This window comes from Notechis scutatus, chromosome 1 (genome assembly GCF_049901735.1).
Source record: "Notechis scutatus isolate UNSWTSFEM ecotype Mainland chromosome 1, rNotScu1.2, whole genome shotgun sequence".
NCBI classification, from domain to species: Eukaryota; Metazoa; Chordata; class Lepidosauria; order Squamata; family Elapidae; genus Notechis; species Notechis scutatus.
Genome location: NC_142009.1, coordinates 83036068 through 83050114, shown reverse-complemented (window position 1 = coordinate 83050114; position 14047 = coordinate 83036068). Strand labels below are relative to the sequence as shown.

Here is a 14047-nt window from a genome sequence, read left to right as displayed (position 1 = left end):
TGTGCGAAGGAAAGGGGAGGGAGATATTTGAGTCTCCTCGATCATGGCCGCGCAAGTAGCAGTGGCTCCGATGAGTGCGAGCAAAAGCAAGGTCAAAACCCAGAGTTTGACGGGTAACTTAAGCCAGGATTTTAACTCTGGGGCTGGCACCGTCGGAGCTGCTGGATCTGGCTCGCTCCTGGGGGTCGTAGATGGGACGAGCAGCAGCAGATTGAATAATGTAGATCACCATCTTCACCAAGCTAATGTAGTGAACATGGCCAGTAATGCAACTTCTGCCGCCGCCGCGGCTCCTAACAACGCTACCAGCAGCGGCCGCAGCTCTTCCTCGGAACTGGTTCTAAAAGACCCTGGAAGCGTGTCGGGCTTATCTTCCTCTTCTTTTCCTATGGAGATAGGGCTGCTTCCCAATCATAAGTTGCAAAGCGTTGGAGGCGATCCCTCTGCCGCCGCACCTTCACACCACCCCCGTGCCCAGCACCAGCACCCAGTTCACCTCCGTGCCCAGCACCCCCACGTTCACCACCACCGCCACCACTATCACTACCACCACCATGCAGTTCAACACCAACAGCTAAATCAATTCCAGCCACAGCCGCCGCCTCAGCACCATCCGATGCAGAATAACAACAACGGCGGCGGCGGCGGCAGCAGCAGCAACAACAACGGCGGCGGCGCTGCTCAGCCCAGCAGCGCAGACATGGAACAGCAGCAGCAGCAGCAGCAGCAGCAACATGGAGGAAAAGACCGTGGCTTGGGGGGACAGGCCGAGCCCCAGAACCAGCCGCAGCCTCAGCCCCTGCTGAATCAAGGCGGGGACGAGGAAGAGGCGACGCCGCCGCCGGACAAAATGGGCGAGCAGCACCTCAACAGTCGCTACGACCACCCTAGTTTGGGACCTTTGGGCGGGCAGCAGCAGCAGCCGCCGCCGCCTCCACCGCTACCACCACCACCACCACCTCAGGGAGCGGGCGGCAGCAGCAGCGGCGGCGGCGGCGGCGGCACTGGAGGAGGAGACGGCGGCGGCAGCGGCGGCGGCCCCTCAGCGGTGGGTGTCTCGGAGTTTAATAGCTATTACGGCAACGCTGGCAGCGGCAGCGGCGGCGGAGGCGCCTCCTCAGCGAGCCGGGCCGGGCCTTGCTTTGATCAACATGGCGGACAACAAAGCCCCGGGATGGGGCTAATGCACCCCGCGGCGGCCCCCAACATCATGGACCCCCTGCCCAACTCGCACGAAGGCTACGCCAACAGCCAGTACAACCACTACTCGGGCGCTTACGGCCGGCCTGGCGGCGGCACTAACACAGGACCAGGAGCCGTGGCGGCGGCGGCTGCAGGAGGAGGAGGAGGAGGAGGAGGCGGCGGCGGCTATGGGGGCTCGTCCTCTGCTTTCGGGGTGCTGAGTTCCCCCAGGCAGCACCAGCAGGGCATGATGCTGGGCCCTGGCGGCGGCGGGAGCTTGGGAAAGGCATCTGGGGCGGCGGGTTTCCAAAGATTCTCCGGGCAAAACCAACACCCGTCTGGAGCCACCCCAACCTTGAACCAGCTGCTGACTTCCCCCAGCCCCATGATGAGGAGCTATGGCACAGGCTACCCTGATTATAGTAGCCCCAGCGGTGCCCCATCGCAGCAGCCGGCTCAGGGAGCAGCTGCCGCAGCCGCCCCAGGAAGTCAGCAGGCAGTCATGGGCAAGGACATGGGCTCCCAGTATGGAGCTGCAAACCCAGCCTGGGCAGCTGCACAACAAAGAAATCACCCTGCTATGAGCCCCGGAAGCACTGGACAGACCCTCAGCAGGAACCAGGTAACCATAAGAACCCCAAAGAGCAAACCGTTGTGTGGTTTAACTTCGTGTATTAATGTGTCCGATGCAACCCTTACTTTCTGCTTTACTTTTCCTCTACTACTCCATCTCCACTGCTTGCTGCCTCCCTAACAGGATTGGATAATGCATAATGTCTGACTCTGATTAGGTTAGAGAGGCATCACAGGGGGAATGACTTTTCTTCGAAAAAATAAGACCATTTTTATGAGACGGCTGAACAATACAAGAGACCCACTCTACCCCACCCAGTGCTCCTACTCTAGACTTATTAGAAATCTGAACACACAAGGCCCCGAGGAGAACCACTTTGGAGAGGGAAAGGGAGGGACCACTGTCATTTTATTGGTTGTGCCAGTTATGCTGCCTTTATCCTGTCCTGATTATTTCAGAAAAAAGACCTTTAAAGTTATTAACACATTGCTTTTGCTTGGATGCAGTTGTATTCCAAAACCTAGCAGAAACAGGTTAAGTAGCTTGTATATGTGCCCTACCACTGATAATTTTCAAGGCTTACGTTGTTCTTCGGATGACCTTTTCTTTTTGCATGTTTCTCCTGCCTTTCCAGTCTGGATACACTCAGTTTAAAAGCATATAGAGGAAGATCATTTTAAAAATCCGTTGTGTTCTAAGTGAAAAGAGCTCTTTTTCTTAAACTAGAAAAGGCCTGAATGCTGCAAGAGATCAACAGTCCGGATTTTTGGTGACTATACATCTTTTCTGATTATATGCATCTTGTAGGTTGCCAAATTAATAGGTATCAGATGGTGATTGAACAATGCTTGCTTGAGATTCTTTTTTAGCACCTTTAAAACGATAGGAAATAACTCCGCGCCCTTGATGTTTCTTATTCTGCTGTCTGAGCCTAAAGAGTGACTTGATCTCCTTTGCGAGGTTTGGAATTTGAATTGTGGAGGTAAACTGGCTGTAATAGTCTCCAGACAGCTGCCTCTGAGTTGACATCTAATCTGCCATCTGATTGGCTCCCCTTTCTCCATTGGGCATTTAGCATTGCTGATGTAAATAGAATTGCTGAGCAGTACAGTCACAAAAATTCTTGCCACAAATAATAACTGAGCACTTTTGCTCACAGATGCAAGGTTACATGTTCTTAGAAGAAGCTGAAATAATTGGCAGTCCTCGATAGATAGCTGAGGTTAAGTGGAACTTAGCACACCACTAGTATTATATTAAACATTAGCAATGATAATAAACATTCAGTTTTTTTTAGAAAGGGGGATTAATTCCTTTCTTCACTTTGTTTTGCATATTTGTTTAGCTTTTTTGTTTTTGTTAATGGGTTTTGGAAAATGCCTTCGTTCTGATAGCATTAATAAATATTTTAAGTTTTAAGTCATTGGGACAGATAATAAACAGAATTCTAGCCAATTACTTGTGATTTTTTTTTTCCTGTGCTGTGCCGCATTTATTAGATCTGTATTTGTGTGACTGAATTCTTGCTGAGTATTGATGTTTTATAGAATTTCATATTACCTTAGCATTTATATATATATATATATATATATATATATATATATATATATATATATATATATATATATATATGTGATGTTAATTTTATTTGTACATTGGTTACTATTGTATCGCTCACACCCTTAGATATGTAGCTATTAGATAACTTATTAATATTGCTTAATGTCTGGGTTTTGTTTGCTTCTAAATTACATTAACATTCAGAAAACTGATTTTTTAAAAAAAACCTGTTTTGTATTTCTGCTTTATTGACTAGAAACAGAAATTACTGTACTTCATTTCATTCTTTTATTTAAAAGATAAAATGCAAACCTATGTTTAAATTTGCAATAAACAATTTTTAAAAGAGTAATATTTTAGTATTACTAGGGACTTTTTTCCTTACTAAGACTATGTTATTATGAATGCTAAATCTTTGAATCTGTTTTAAGGGACAGGAATAAGAAAAATAGATTTTCATATATACTATTTGGAGATACCAAATAGCTCAGGTTTAAAATAAAATTTAAATGATTGTGTCCTAGAATAGAAACGGACTGCAGTAATGAGTGATGGGCTAATCAGAAAAATAATCAGAAAAATAATTTGAATCCTGGGTAGACTGAAAACATATTTGACTTATTGTTTTTATGCTATTGCTTTAATATTTTAGTATCTTCTTTTTCCTCTCCTTTATGAGGAAGTAAAAATTCAAAGAACTCTTTTTTTATTCTAATTTCCTAAGATTAATAAAATCATTAGCAAAATGTGTATGTATATATAACCTCAGTTCAATTTAAAATATTTGCTTTATTTTCTGTACTGTAAATGAGATTATTCTAGCATATAGTTTTAATATGTTGAAAAGATAAACTGGATTTTATATGATTTCTTCATGGGAAAATAGTAAGTTTTCAATTTAGTTAAAAAAGAGATCAGAATCATAATGACCTTATCATGACCCTTAGAAATAGATTTTACACTTAACTGGTGCATATCCTGCTTGTGAGGACAAATACTTGTTCACCACCATCATATCTTGGATGCAATTTATAAAATGTAGTCTGACAAGTTTCTTTAACATATGAGCATTTGGTAGTAACGTTCATAATGAATATAATTCATTAGTATGTTTTTGTTACTTTTCTCTTACAATTCAAATTATTTAAGTAATAGAGTCCAAAATGGCATTTCTATTTTAAAAAGCAAAAAGTTATCAAAATAAATATATTTTTATTTTTAAAATATATTATTTTTCTCTGGATCAGACTCTTAAAATTATAGCTATATACGTCTATTGTATTCCTATGGGCAAAAAAACTATACATTTGAAATGTGTGGAATAAAATGGTTACCAGAACATATATATGAGATGTATCTATTTATAAATGCCCATGTGTGTACAAATAAATGTATAGATATACCTGTACATATGTGCACAATGTAATGCTCAGTCCAGATATACAGTAACCAATCTTCTCTGTAAAATAAAATAGAAATCAGAGCACTATCTGGATGCTTGATGGCATTAATGCTTATTGGTATCTTTGTTTTCAATATATAGGATTTGAATTCTGTTCTGAGCAAAATACTCCCATCTCATTTGTTTAATAAAACAACTTAAATTATTTTAATCATAGCTCTTCCCAAATGTAAAAAGATTACCACGTATAATAATCAAATGAAAATCTCATGAAATCTAGAGAAACTATTCAAGTTCTATTTTTGCAGCATCCATATAGTTACAAATAAGATCAAAAGTAGTACTATTAGGACAGAAGTACATAAGAGTCTCAGACTTAATCTGATTATTTACTAGTTTTGTGATTATACATGCTAAAGATGAGGAGTCACTGATACAGGTTACTTTAAGAAATACTTCACATTTCAGATGGTCATAGGTTAGATTATTACATATGTTATAGATTAATAGATTATATAAAAGCATAGTGTTTGTTACTTATCTTTTTCTTTCTTTTTCAACTTTTGACTTCACTAGATAATTGTTAATTATAAAAACATCAGGTAGTTTATTTATTTTTTAAATCGCAGCCCTTGTTATAGGACTAAGTTATCTATAAACAAGTTCCCCTTCTCTCTCTTTTTTTTGAATTAGCTCTAATTCATTGTTTTGAGTGTAATGTGAAACTGCAGGATCACAACCTGGACACTGATGAATATCAGCTCTATAGCTATAGTACTACTAATACGATATAATACTAATATGAGAAAACAATGCCCTTTATATGCTCAGCATTAGTTTCTGATTAAAATTCTCAATTATAAATTCTGTGGTAATGGAGCAATATAATTAATAGCTTCTTTGTTATAATTATCACTAATAATAGTGAGGACATTAGTGCATATTATTGATTTCTGAAATATTAAGGATGCTGGAATATTGAGTTTTCAACTGAAATTTACATTCAACTTTGCTTGAGGTAACTATTGAGCTAGTCAGTTTTATAGACTTTTCCACCATGTACTCTCTATGAAGCAAGATTATGCTTTCCTAACACATAAAATATAAATGTAGTTGTAGTAGATCAATCAGTAGATCAAACTGCCCATAATATGTATAAATTCTTCATTAAAAGGATAGGCCTATCCCTGGCATTGTTGTAGAAAATAGTAGGATGTTTGCAGTGTGCTGCTCACATGAGTAAGATCTCAACTTGCATCTTTAAAATGAATATTTGCCCTAATATTTAATATTTATAAGCATGATGTTGGAGCAGCATGCATATCTATTTCCCCTTGTTCCAAATACAAACTATATTATTCCAGTAGGCAAATAGAAGATCAAATTTAGAAAGGAAGTTTAAGCAAAGACATTTCTTTCAATTCAGTGAATGATGATAAAGAAAATAAATCCAAATCACTATTCAAACTGCTGTATCTTCCATATTGCTGGAAGTGAAAAAGCATAAAGTTGTGTGTTTGGGAAAAAGACAGCATATAAGATGGGCATCATCTTATTTTTCACTCTTAGGTTAATTATGCTTACTCAGCATATTAAGTCTAGTCTGATTGACCCGAAATGTTCACATACTGCATGTTATGAAGCAACGTTATGTGCATTCTCATTTATATAATTGCCCTCAAGCTTACTAAGGCTCCAGTAGGGCATTACATTTCAATACAGCTTTGAAATTTGCTGTCTCCTGTCCTATGATGCTTAATATATTTCTCATGAACAAATGCTTACTTTCAGTCTTGATGATCTGTGTCATTTATTAACAGAGATGTGAGGGAAAAGGGGTAATGTTTTTATGAACTCATGAAAGGTAATCATGGAATTGATTTCTCCTTTCGTTTTAATAGTTAAAGGCTGTTTGCACATTCTAGCCTGATCCAAAGCTCTGTTTCCCTTATTAAGATTTTAAGTTAGAAGTGCTGTCACAAGCCATTCCTTTGGGATTACACACATGCTTGGTTCAGAAAAAAAAAAAGCACAAATGTGCTAAAGTTTCTACTTTCCTGAAGCATTCATTTGCCAGGACAAAAGAGCTTAGGATGGCATATTCCATGAGTTGTATCATGCAGAGCATCATAAAGCATGACACTGCATTAAGATCTTTAGTCAGATAATTTGGAGTAGCTTAACACAGCCTGTTTCAATAGTCTTCAAAATCAGTGAAATTCTTCTCAGATATAAAACTAACGAGCTTTCATGGATCAGAGCCTGTATCATCAGTTGCTTTTCTTTTTTTCCCCAAATGTCCCTATTAAAGTAATTGATAAGCACATCTTCTAAGTGCAGGTCTTTTTTTTTGTCTTTTCTGACTTCCTGTGATTGCTCATTTGACAGGCCAACTAAATAAACAGTGTAGCTAGGTTTTTTATTTTTGTATATCTGAATATTTTCAAATATGAAATAACAAAGGTACGTTATTTCATAAAGGGTCACCTCTGTTGAGGATGTTAGCAATTGCAAACTAATGTTAAAACAAGATTTCACCAACATACTGAATGCATTTCACACAATTATTCCAGATTTTGTCTTAGATGATGTCAGTAAAGATGGTGACCTTAGAAGATACTCTGATACTCTTATAAACCAAGACTATGATAAAATGCTATTTTGGCCAAATGAATTGCCAAACAAACAATTGAATTTTTCTTAATTGTCAATAACAATTAAAAAGAACAATAAGAGGATAGAGGTTTTCCAGTGATTTCACATTTATTGGGTTTGAATATTTTTGGTTTTCTAAACAACTTAATTCAGTATTTGAAATGGACTCAATTCAATTTCAGTTTGGAATACAAATTTGTCAATTTCATTGAGACAGAGTCAGAAAAGTTTATGAGCAACAGGTAATCACACTTTTTGATAAACTATGATGTGCTCTTTATATTTTAACAATTCTATTCACCATTGTCATTCGTAAGAAAATAGAATTGTTTATAACCAATACTTTTTATAATGGTGATAAATATCTAAGCTTTGAAAAACTAACTAGTATTTTACCTATAAAAAGAAATAAAAAAGCAACTTTTAGTCTCTTCATGATTCTTCTACTTTATTTATTTTAAGAATATAGTCCTTTTACTGTCCCCCATTTCCTCATTTTAAAAGTCTAGCACTTCTGCTTTATTCATCTGTATCTCTTCCCATTAAAACACAGATTGATGTTAGTATGTGGATTTTATATATTTCTCTGTCTCAATTGTTATTAAAATAGTTTCCCATTACCTGCTGATTATAGAAATATTGAAGCTGGCTTTTATAGATCAGATAAATACATTGTGGGAAAAATACTTGAATCTACAAGTAGAACATTTAGTTTACCTTATATTTTCCAATTTATAGTAGGTAAATACAGAACAACTAAGGATTTTTAACTATCTCATCATTTCCTACTTTTCCCATTTTTTCTTTTCTGCTTTTTTACTCAATACATTTTGTTTGATTTCAGTACAATTGTGGTGAGATGATAAAATAATAGTTTTAATGGTACATGATTAATAATAATAGTATGTAATAGCTTATAAAAGAAATTAATATATTGTTATATTCTGACATTCATAGATACCTTATTGTATCAGTATCTCAGTATTGACAAATAATTTAAGATGCTTGTTTCTCCAAAATAACTCAGTTTATACATACTAACCAAAAAAGAGAGAAAAAGAAAACCTTTTAACTAGTTGCTGCCAGAGGTCATCTTTTTCAAACTTAAGATACTTGTCTTAGTACAATCTGCTTTGCATTTTTTTAATATCATAATTTTCCTGATTGCTCTGAACATATTTTCCCTCTTAAAGTTTAACAGATTTAACAGATAATCAAAGTTGGAAGGGACCTTGTAGGTCATCTAGTCCAACCCCCCACCCAAGCGGGAGACCCTACACCATTTCTGACAAATGGCAGTCCAATCTCTTCTTGAAAGTCTCAAGTGATGGCGCTCCCACAACTTCCGAGGGCAAGCTGTTCCATTGACTGATTGTTCTCACTGTCAGAAAGTTTCTCCTTATTTCCAGATTAAATCTCTCCTTGTTCAGTTTCCATCCATTATTCCTTGTCTGGCCTACAAGCGCTTTAGTAAATAGCTTGACCCCTTCCTCCCTGTGGCAGCCCCTCAAATATTGGAAGACCGCTATCGTGTCTCCCCTGGTCCTTCTCTTCACTAGACTGGCCAAGCCCAGTTCCTGAAACCGTTCGTTGTATCTTTTAGCCTCCAGTTCTTCCATAGGTTGCTTGCACAAGTAAAACTGCTACATTTTTGCATGTTAAAACATTTTACATGTTTTACATTTTCATACAAAAGTTTAAAAAAATCATAATAAGCTAATTTGTTTATCTTTATACTGAATATGACAATATCTTTTCTAGAGAATCTTGTAATAACCTTGTAAAAAGGGGCGGGGCAAACAGTTGCAGTCACTTTCATATCTATTTATTGAAGTAAAAATTGGGGAGCCAACAAGGCAAATTCAATCAACCAACCATTTATAGCAGACAGTCAGGGACTGAATAAATGTTCTGTTTTGCTCTCTCCACTCCCACTAGTGAAAAGTACAAGAAGTTTGTCAGCATGCCACAATAAATATAATAGGGGTTGTATCTGGCATTGTGGATTGGATTCTGCAACCTTCAATAGATAGTACTAAAATGAATGATTTAAAATAATTGTCTGAATCACAACAGATGAACCTTTATTAACATTAAGATAATGTGTTGGTTTAAGAGCAAAAACTCTTGTTGTATAAATAAAAAATATTCAGTGCCAAAGAATTAAAAGTTGTAATTGATTATAAGAAACTGGATTAGTTTTAGAACTGTTTATCAAGGACTATACACTTGCAGCAATCTCCATTACGTTTGGTTAATGTATGGTACCAACTGTCTTTATTTTTACTTTTGTTTGTTAAAACTATTGGATCACCTTATTTATAATTATGTTAAAGTTTTATTTGGAAGTATAAATTGCATTCATTTTGAACTGGGTTGCCATTTTCATTCTACTTTATTCAACAGCATAAAATAACTTGGAGCAGAACAATGTAGATGGAGCAATGTAAAAAATGTTTTAAATTCCTTAATACTAGAACCAAATTTATAGGCACCTGGACAACCAAGGATAGATATATTTTCCAGCCTAGGTCTACAGCAGAAACCTTTAGTGTGATTATTTGTATTATTTATGCAGCAAGTTATACAAATTAATTTGTAGGTGAAATTGTCATTTATATGAATACAAAATGTATCTGGCATTAGAACTGAGAACTGTAGCAGAGTTCATCCAGTGAAAAATTATTATAGTGGACAGAATTAATTTTATTTTTCAGTTCCTCTAATAAATGAAGTTAAGTATTTGACTTCCTGGAAGAAATTATGATCTCTTTGTTTTGTTAGTTGATATTTGTTATGATGTTTATAATATTGTTATTTATATTCCTGGTTTTATTGCTGTTTTTATTTAACTTAGAAAATAAAAAGCTTCCCCTAAGATCTCAGTGTCTCCACGTTTCTCTGGGCTCGGTTACACAGCGTGAGAAAGGGCTGGGGGAAGGGAGAATGTTTGGTGGAGAATTCAAAATATGGCACGATTAGTGACTGCAAAAGTTTATCACTTAGAGCATGTTGGTTTGCTTGCTTGGCATCACATGATCAAAATATTTTTACTCTTAGTGCTGCCAGAAGCTATCTATTGCTTTTCAACAATCTTTGCTGTTGGGCGCCTTGCCAAGATGTTTAAGACAGCCCCTTATGTGAGCTGTTCCATTCTTAACCTCCTTGACTGAAGTGCCATGACCTTCACATATGTAGATTAGCCATGTGCTCTGTGAATTGAAACTTGCTGCCTCAGGAAGAAAAGGTTTTCTTTTTATTCCTGGGGGAATTTGACAGCCATTCATCCCTGACCTGGGCAGAGGTAATGCAAGGAAATTGGATTCAAATGGAATGCATATACAGATAACAGGCCGGCTGGATTCAGAGACTAGTCGCTCTCCTGCCTTGTAGAGGAAGGACTAATTCTCCCACAAAGATAAGCCGCTGATTTGTATGCTGTGAAAAAGACATGCAAAGAGAGAAGTTTGAGGGGATGTTTTGTTGATTTGGAGAACTATAATAGCTTCTGGCTGTTGGTTATTCAGCTGTACAGTTACAGTGGTCTGGGTTTTTCTGCTTTTTGGTCATACACCTGCTTTTCTTCTTTTTTGACTGAGTTCTAGCTGAATCTATAAAAAAACTTCAAATGGGTAGATTCATTAAAATATATATGATTATAGTGACAATATTGAAGAATTAATTTTGTAAAGTGTACACGTTTACCTATGTATTATGAAAGGATAATGAAGGCAAACAAGCAGCAATATGTGTAGCTAATAGTCTCTTTTCCAAAAGGAAAAAAAAAAAAAAACAACCCTAAATTTGTACAGTGTGATTGGGTGTAAATGAAATTCCCTGTTAATCAGCTGTAGCTGTTGCTAAAAAGACAGGAGGTTTTTTTTTTTTTTTTTAGTTTTTGGCTGACTACACAAAACATTAATATAGTATGCAAATATATAAAAATATTTTGGAGTAAACTTTTATGTTTTATATTATCACCCACACATTTTAAATTGCCAATAAAGTTAAAATGTTAGCATCATTTTCAGATAATTGAGATTTAGATTGCAATCGTATTACCCATTTGCCAGATTAAGGCTCATGAATAGGTATATATAAGATTGAATGAATATAGTGAGTGTTTCTGCTCAGGCGATGGGGCTTTTTTTTCCTCCCTCAAATTCTTTTCAAATATGTCCTGAAAGGCCCCTCAACCCTCCAGATAAATTTAGGCAGCATAAGTCAACGAAGGTGGGATGTTCTCTTCTGCTGGTGGGCAGACAACATTGATCCAGTTCTTTGGCTGGTGTTGGCCTTCAGATTCTTTCCAAGAATGTAGGCTGTTGTAATGTATCAATGTAGTATATGCGCAGTTCCAAGCAGTGTGGTCTTTTGCAATTGACAGATGGAAAATTTGTCAATATGCATGTTTTCTAAGTGGTGTCCAAGATTTTTTGGTATGGCACCAGGGCACTGATAAGCACTGGGACTACCACAACTGGTTTATGCCATAATCTTTCAATTTTGATTTTCAGACCTCGATACTTTGGGATGTTCTCCAATGCTTTGTCTTCTATTATCTCCTGGTATTTCCACATTAATTATCCACACTTTATTTTTTTCAACCACAATTATATCTGATGTGTTATAAATCAAGATTTTATCAGTCTGTATTGAAAAATCCCACAATATTTTAACCTATTTATTTTTAATATTTTTCAACTATATGTTTCTACCAATTTTTTATTACTAGTACAGATAATTTTTACAGATGTTCCAGTGAATCATTTTGGCAACTATGTTATGTTGTTCTTTATCATTAGTTTGTGCTTTCTTCTCATATAAGCTGAGTATACTCTTCCTTCTGCTTCTTTGCACAATCTGCACTTTGAATCATTTAATAATTTTTCATTTCTGCCTTGATTGCATTAGTTTGAATAGCTTGTTCTATGACCAGACGAAATCAACCCTCCAGCTTCTTTCTTTTTAATGTTTTAATGTTCAAGTTATAAGCCATTGTCAGTTTTTATCTTTAACTAATTTTCTCTTGATCTTTTGTAGAAATTGACCATGTAATGTTTTTCCTTGCCATTATTCTGTTCATGTTTTTATTACAGTATTTCAATATTCACTTTTTGTTTCCTGTACATTCAGTAAGTTCCAATTTTCAAATTGCATTAATGCTTATTTTGGTTGTTCTATACATAATCAGCCAATGCATATTTTATTTTTCAATAATTTGTTTGACCTGAAGGAAACTTTCATTTCTCCAGGGCAGGTGTAATCTATCAATATCCCTATGGTGAGGTTATAATGAATAGTGAATAGTAATTTTTCTTGTTTTTTGGTCCAAACTGTTCAATTCAGCTTATGTCCAGTTAATAATGCTAGCAATATGTCTTATCACAGGTATGGCCCAGATATTGATGGTTTTGATGATGTTTCCATTGTTCAATTTTGTCTCTAGTAATTTGCTTATTTTTGGATATATTCTTTATTATTCACATTTTTAAATTAGTTCATGCTTGATGTTATCCAACTGTAAAATGCCCAGATACTTGTAGACCTTATCCTGATAGCACCCTATGGTTTAGTCATTTGGTATTTCGATTTCATTACTGTTCATTATTTTATCCCAATTTATTGCTTACTATAGCATATATATGCCAAATTCCATTGTTATATTTGTGCTAAAAATGTAAGTGTTTTTAATGACTGGATTTCAATTTTTGATAAAGTGTCAGATCATCCATAAAAACAAATGTGAGGTTGTATCAGCATTTTTTGCTGTTTGGTAGCCAAAATATGTTTTCTTCAAAATCACTGAAAGTGGGAACATGGAAATGACAAATAATAAGAGTGATAATGTGTCACACTAAAAGATGCCTCTCCTAATGTTGACAAGCCCATATTTTTCATTTCCAACCACTGTTCTGTCTTCTACTGGTATATTATTTTTTTCTATAAATATTCTAATGCTTTTACTGAGACCGCTCATTTCCAAAATGTGATGATCAAAGTATGTGATATTGAATCAAACATCTTTTTATAGTCAACCCAGATCCTTTGTAAATTGGTTTTTCAGCTTATGCAATTCTCTAGAACTCATTTATCAATCAGAAGTTGATACTTTGTATTTCTGCTTTTTATTTTATTTTTTACAAGTAGAGGGTAATTTTTTACTTGATAAGATAGAAAAATGTGGGTTAGGCCAGTGGTCGCCAACCAGTGGACCGGGGACCACTGGTGGTCCGTGAGAAAATTTTGGTGATCTGCAGAGAAATATCACCCCCAAAGCAATTAATCCAGGCTGCGCAGGAACACAAGGCTGCACTGCCCACATGGCCCGTGGGAACAAGGCTTGCGTCGCTTGCATTGCAAACAGCATGAGGTAGTGAGGGGAGGGGGAAAGGGTGGAGGGGGGAACTTGCCCCATTCGTCCCACATGCCTCGTCTGGCCACGGGTTGCTTCTTTCTGCTTCTTTCTTCTTCTGCTTTTGGCTGCACGCAAGGAAAGCAGCAAAAGTCTTTCTTTCTCTCCCCCAAAGTCTGCCAGAAATGAGTCTTTGCGACCCTGCAAGGCATCCTGCTCTAAGAGGCTGCGCTGATGCGACAAGTCTCACAAAGACTCATTTCTGGTGGAGTTTGGGGGAGAGAAATAAAGACTTCTGCTACTTCTGCTGCTTTCCTTG

At 36.8% G+C, this 14047-nt stretch overlaps 1 protein-coding gene across 18 annotated transcripts in view; it reads left to right on the top strand.

Moving 5' to 3' along the window:
• Window positions 1–32: 32 nt before the first annotated feature.
• The window catches only part of ARID1B (AT-rich interaction domain 1B), a 426965-nt gene continuing 412950 nt past the window's right edge, over window positions 33–14047 (top strand). For all 18 annotated transcript variants that reach the window (XM_087969691.1, XM_087969777.1, XM_087969760.1 and 15 more), the window contains exon 1: window positions 33–1804. In XM_087969691.1, the coding sequence (XP_087825817.1) occupies window positions 44–1804 (1761 nt within the window). In that variant the 5' untranslated portion in view covers window positions 33–43. The remainder of the gene's footprint in view (window positions 1805–14047) is intronic.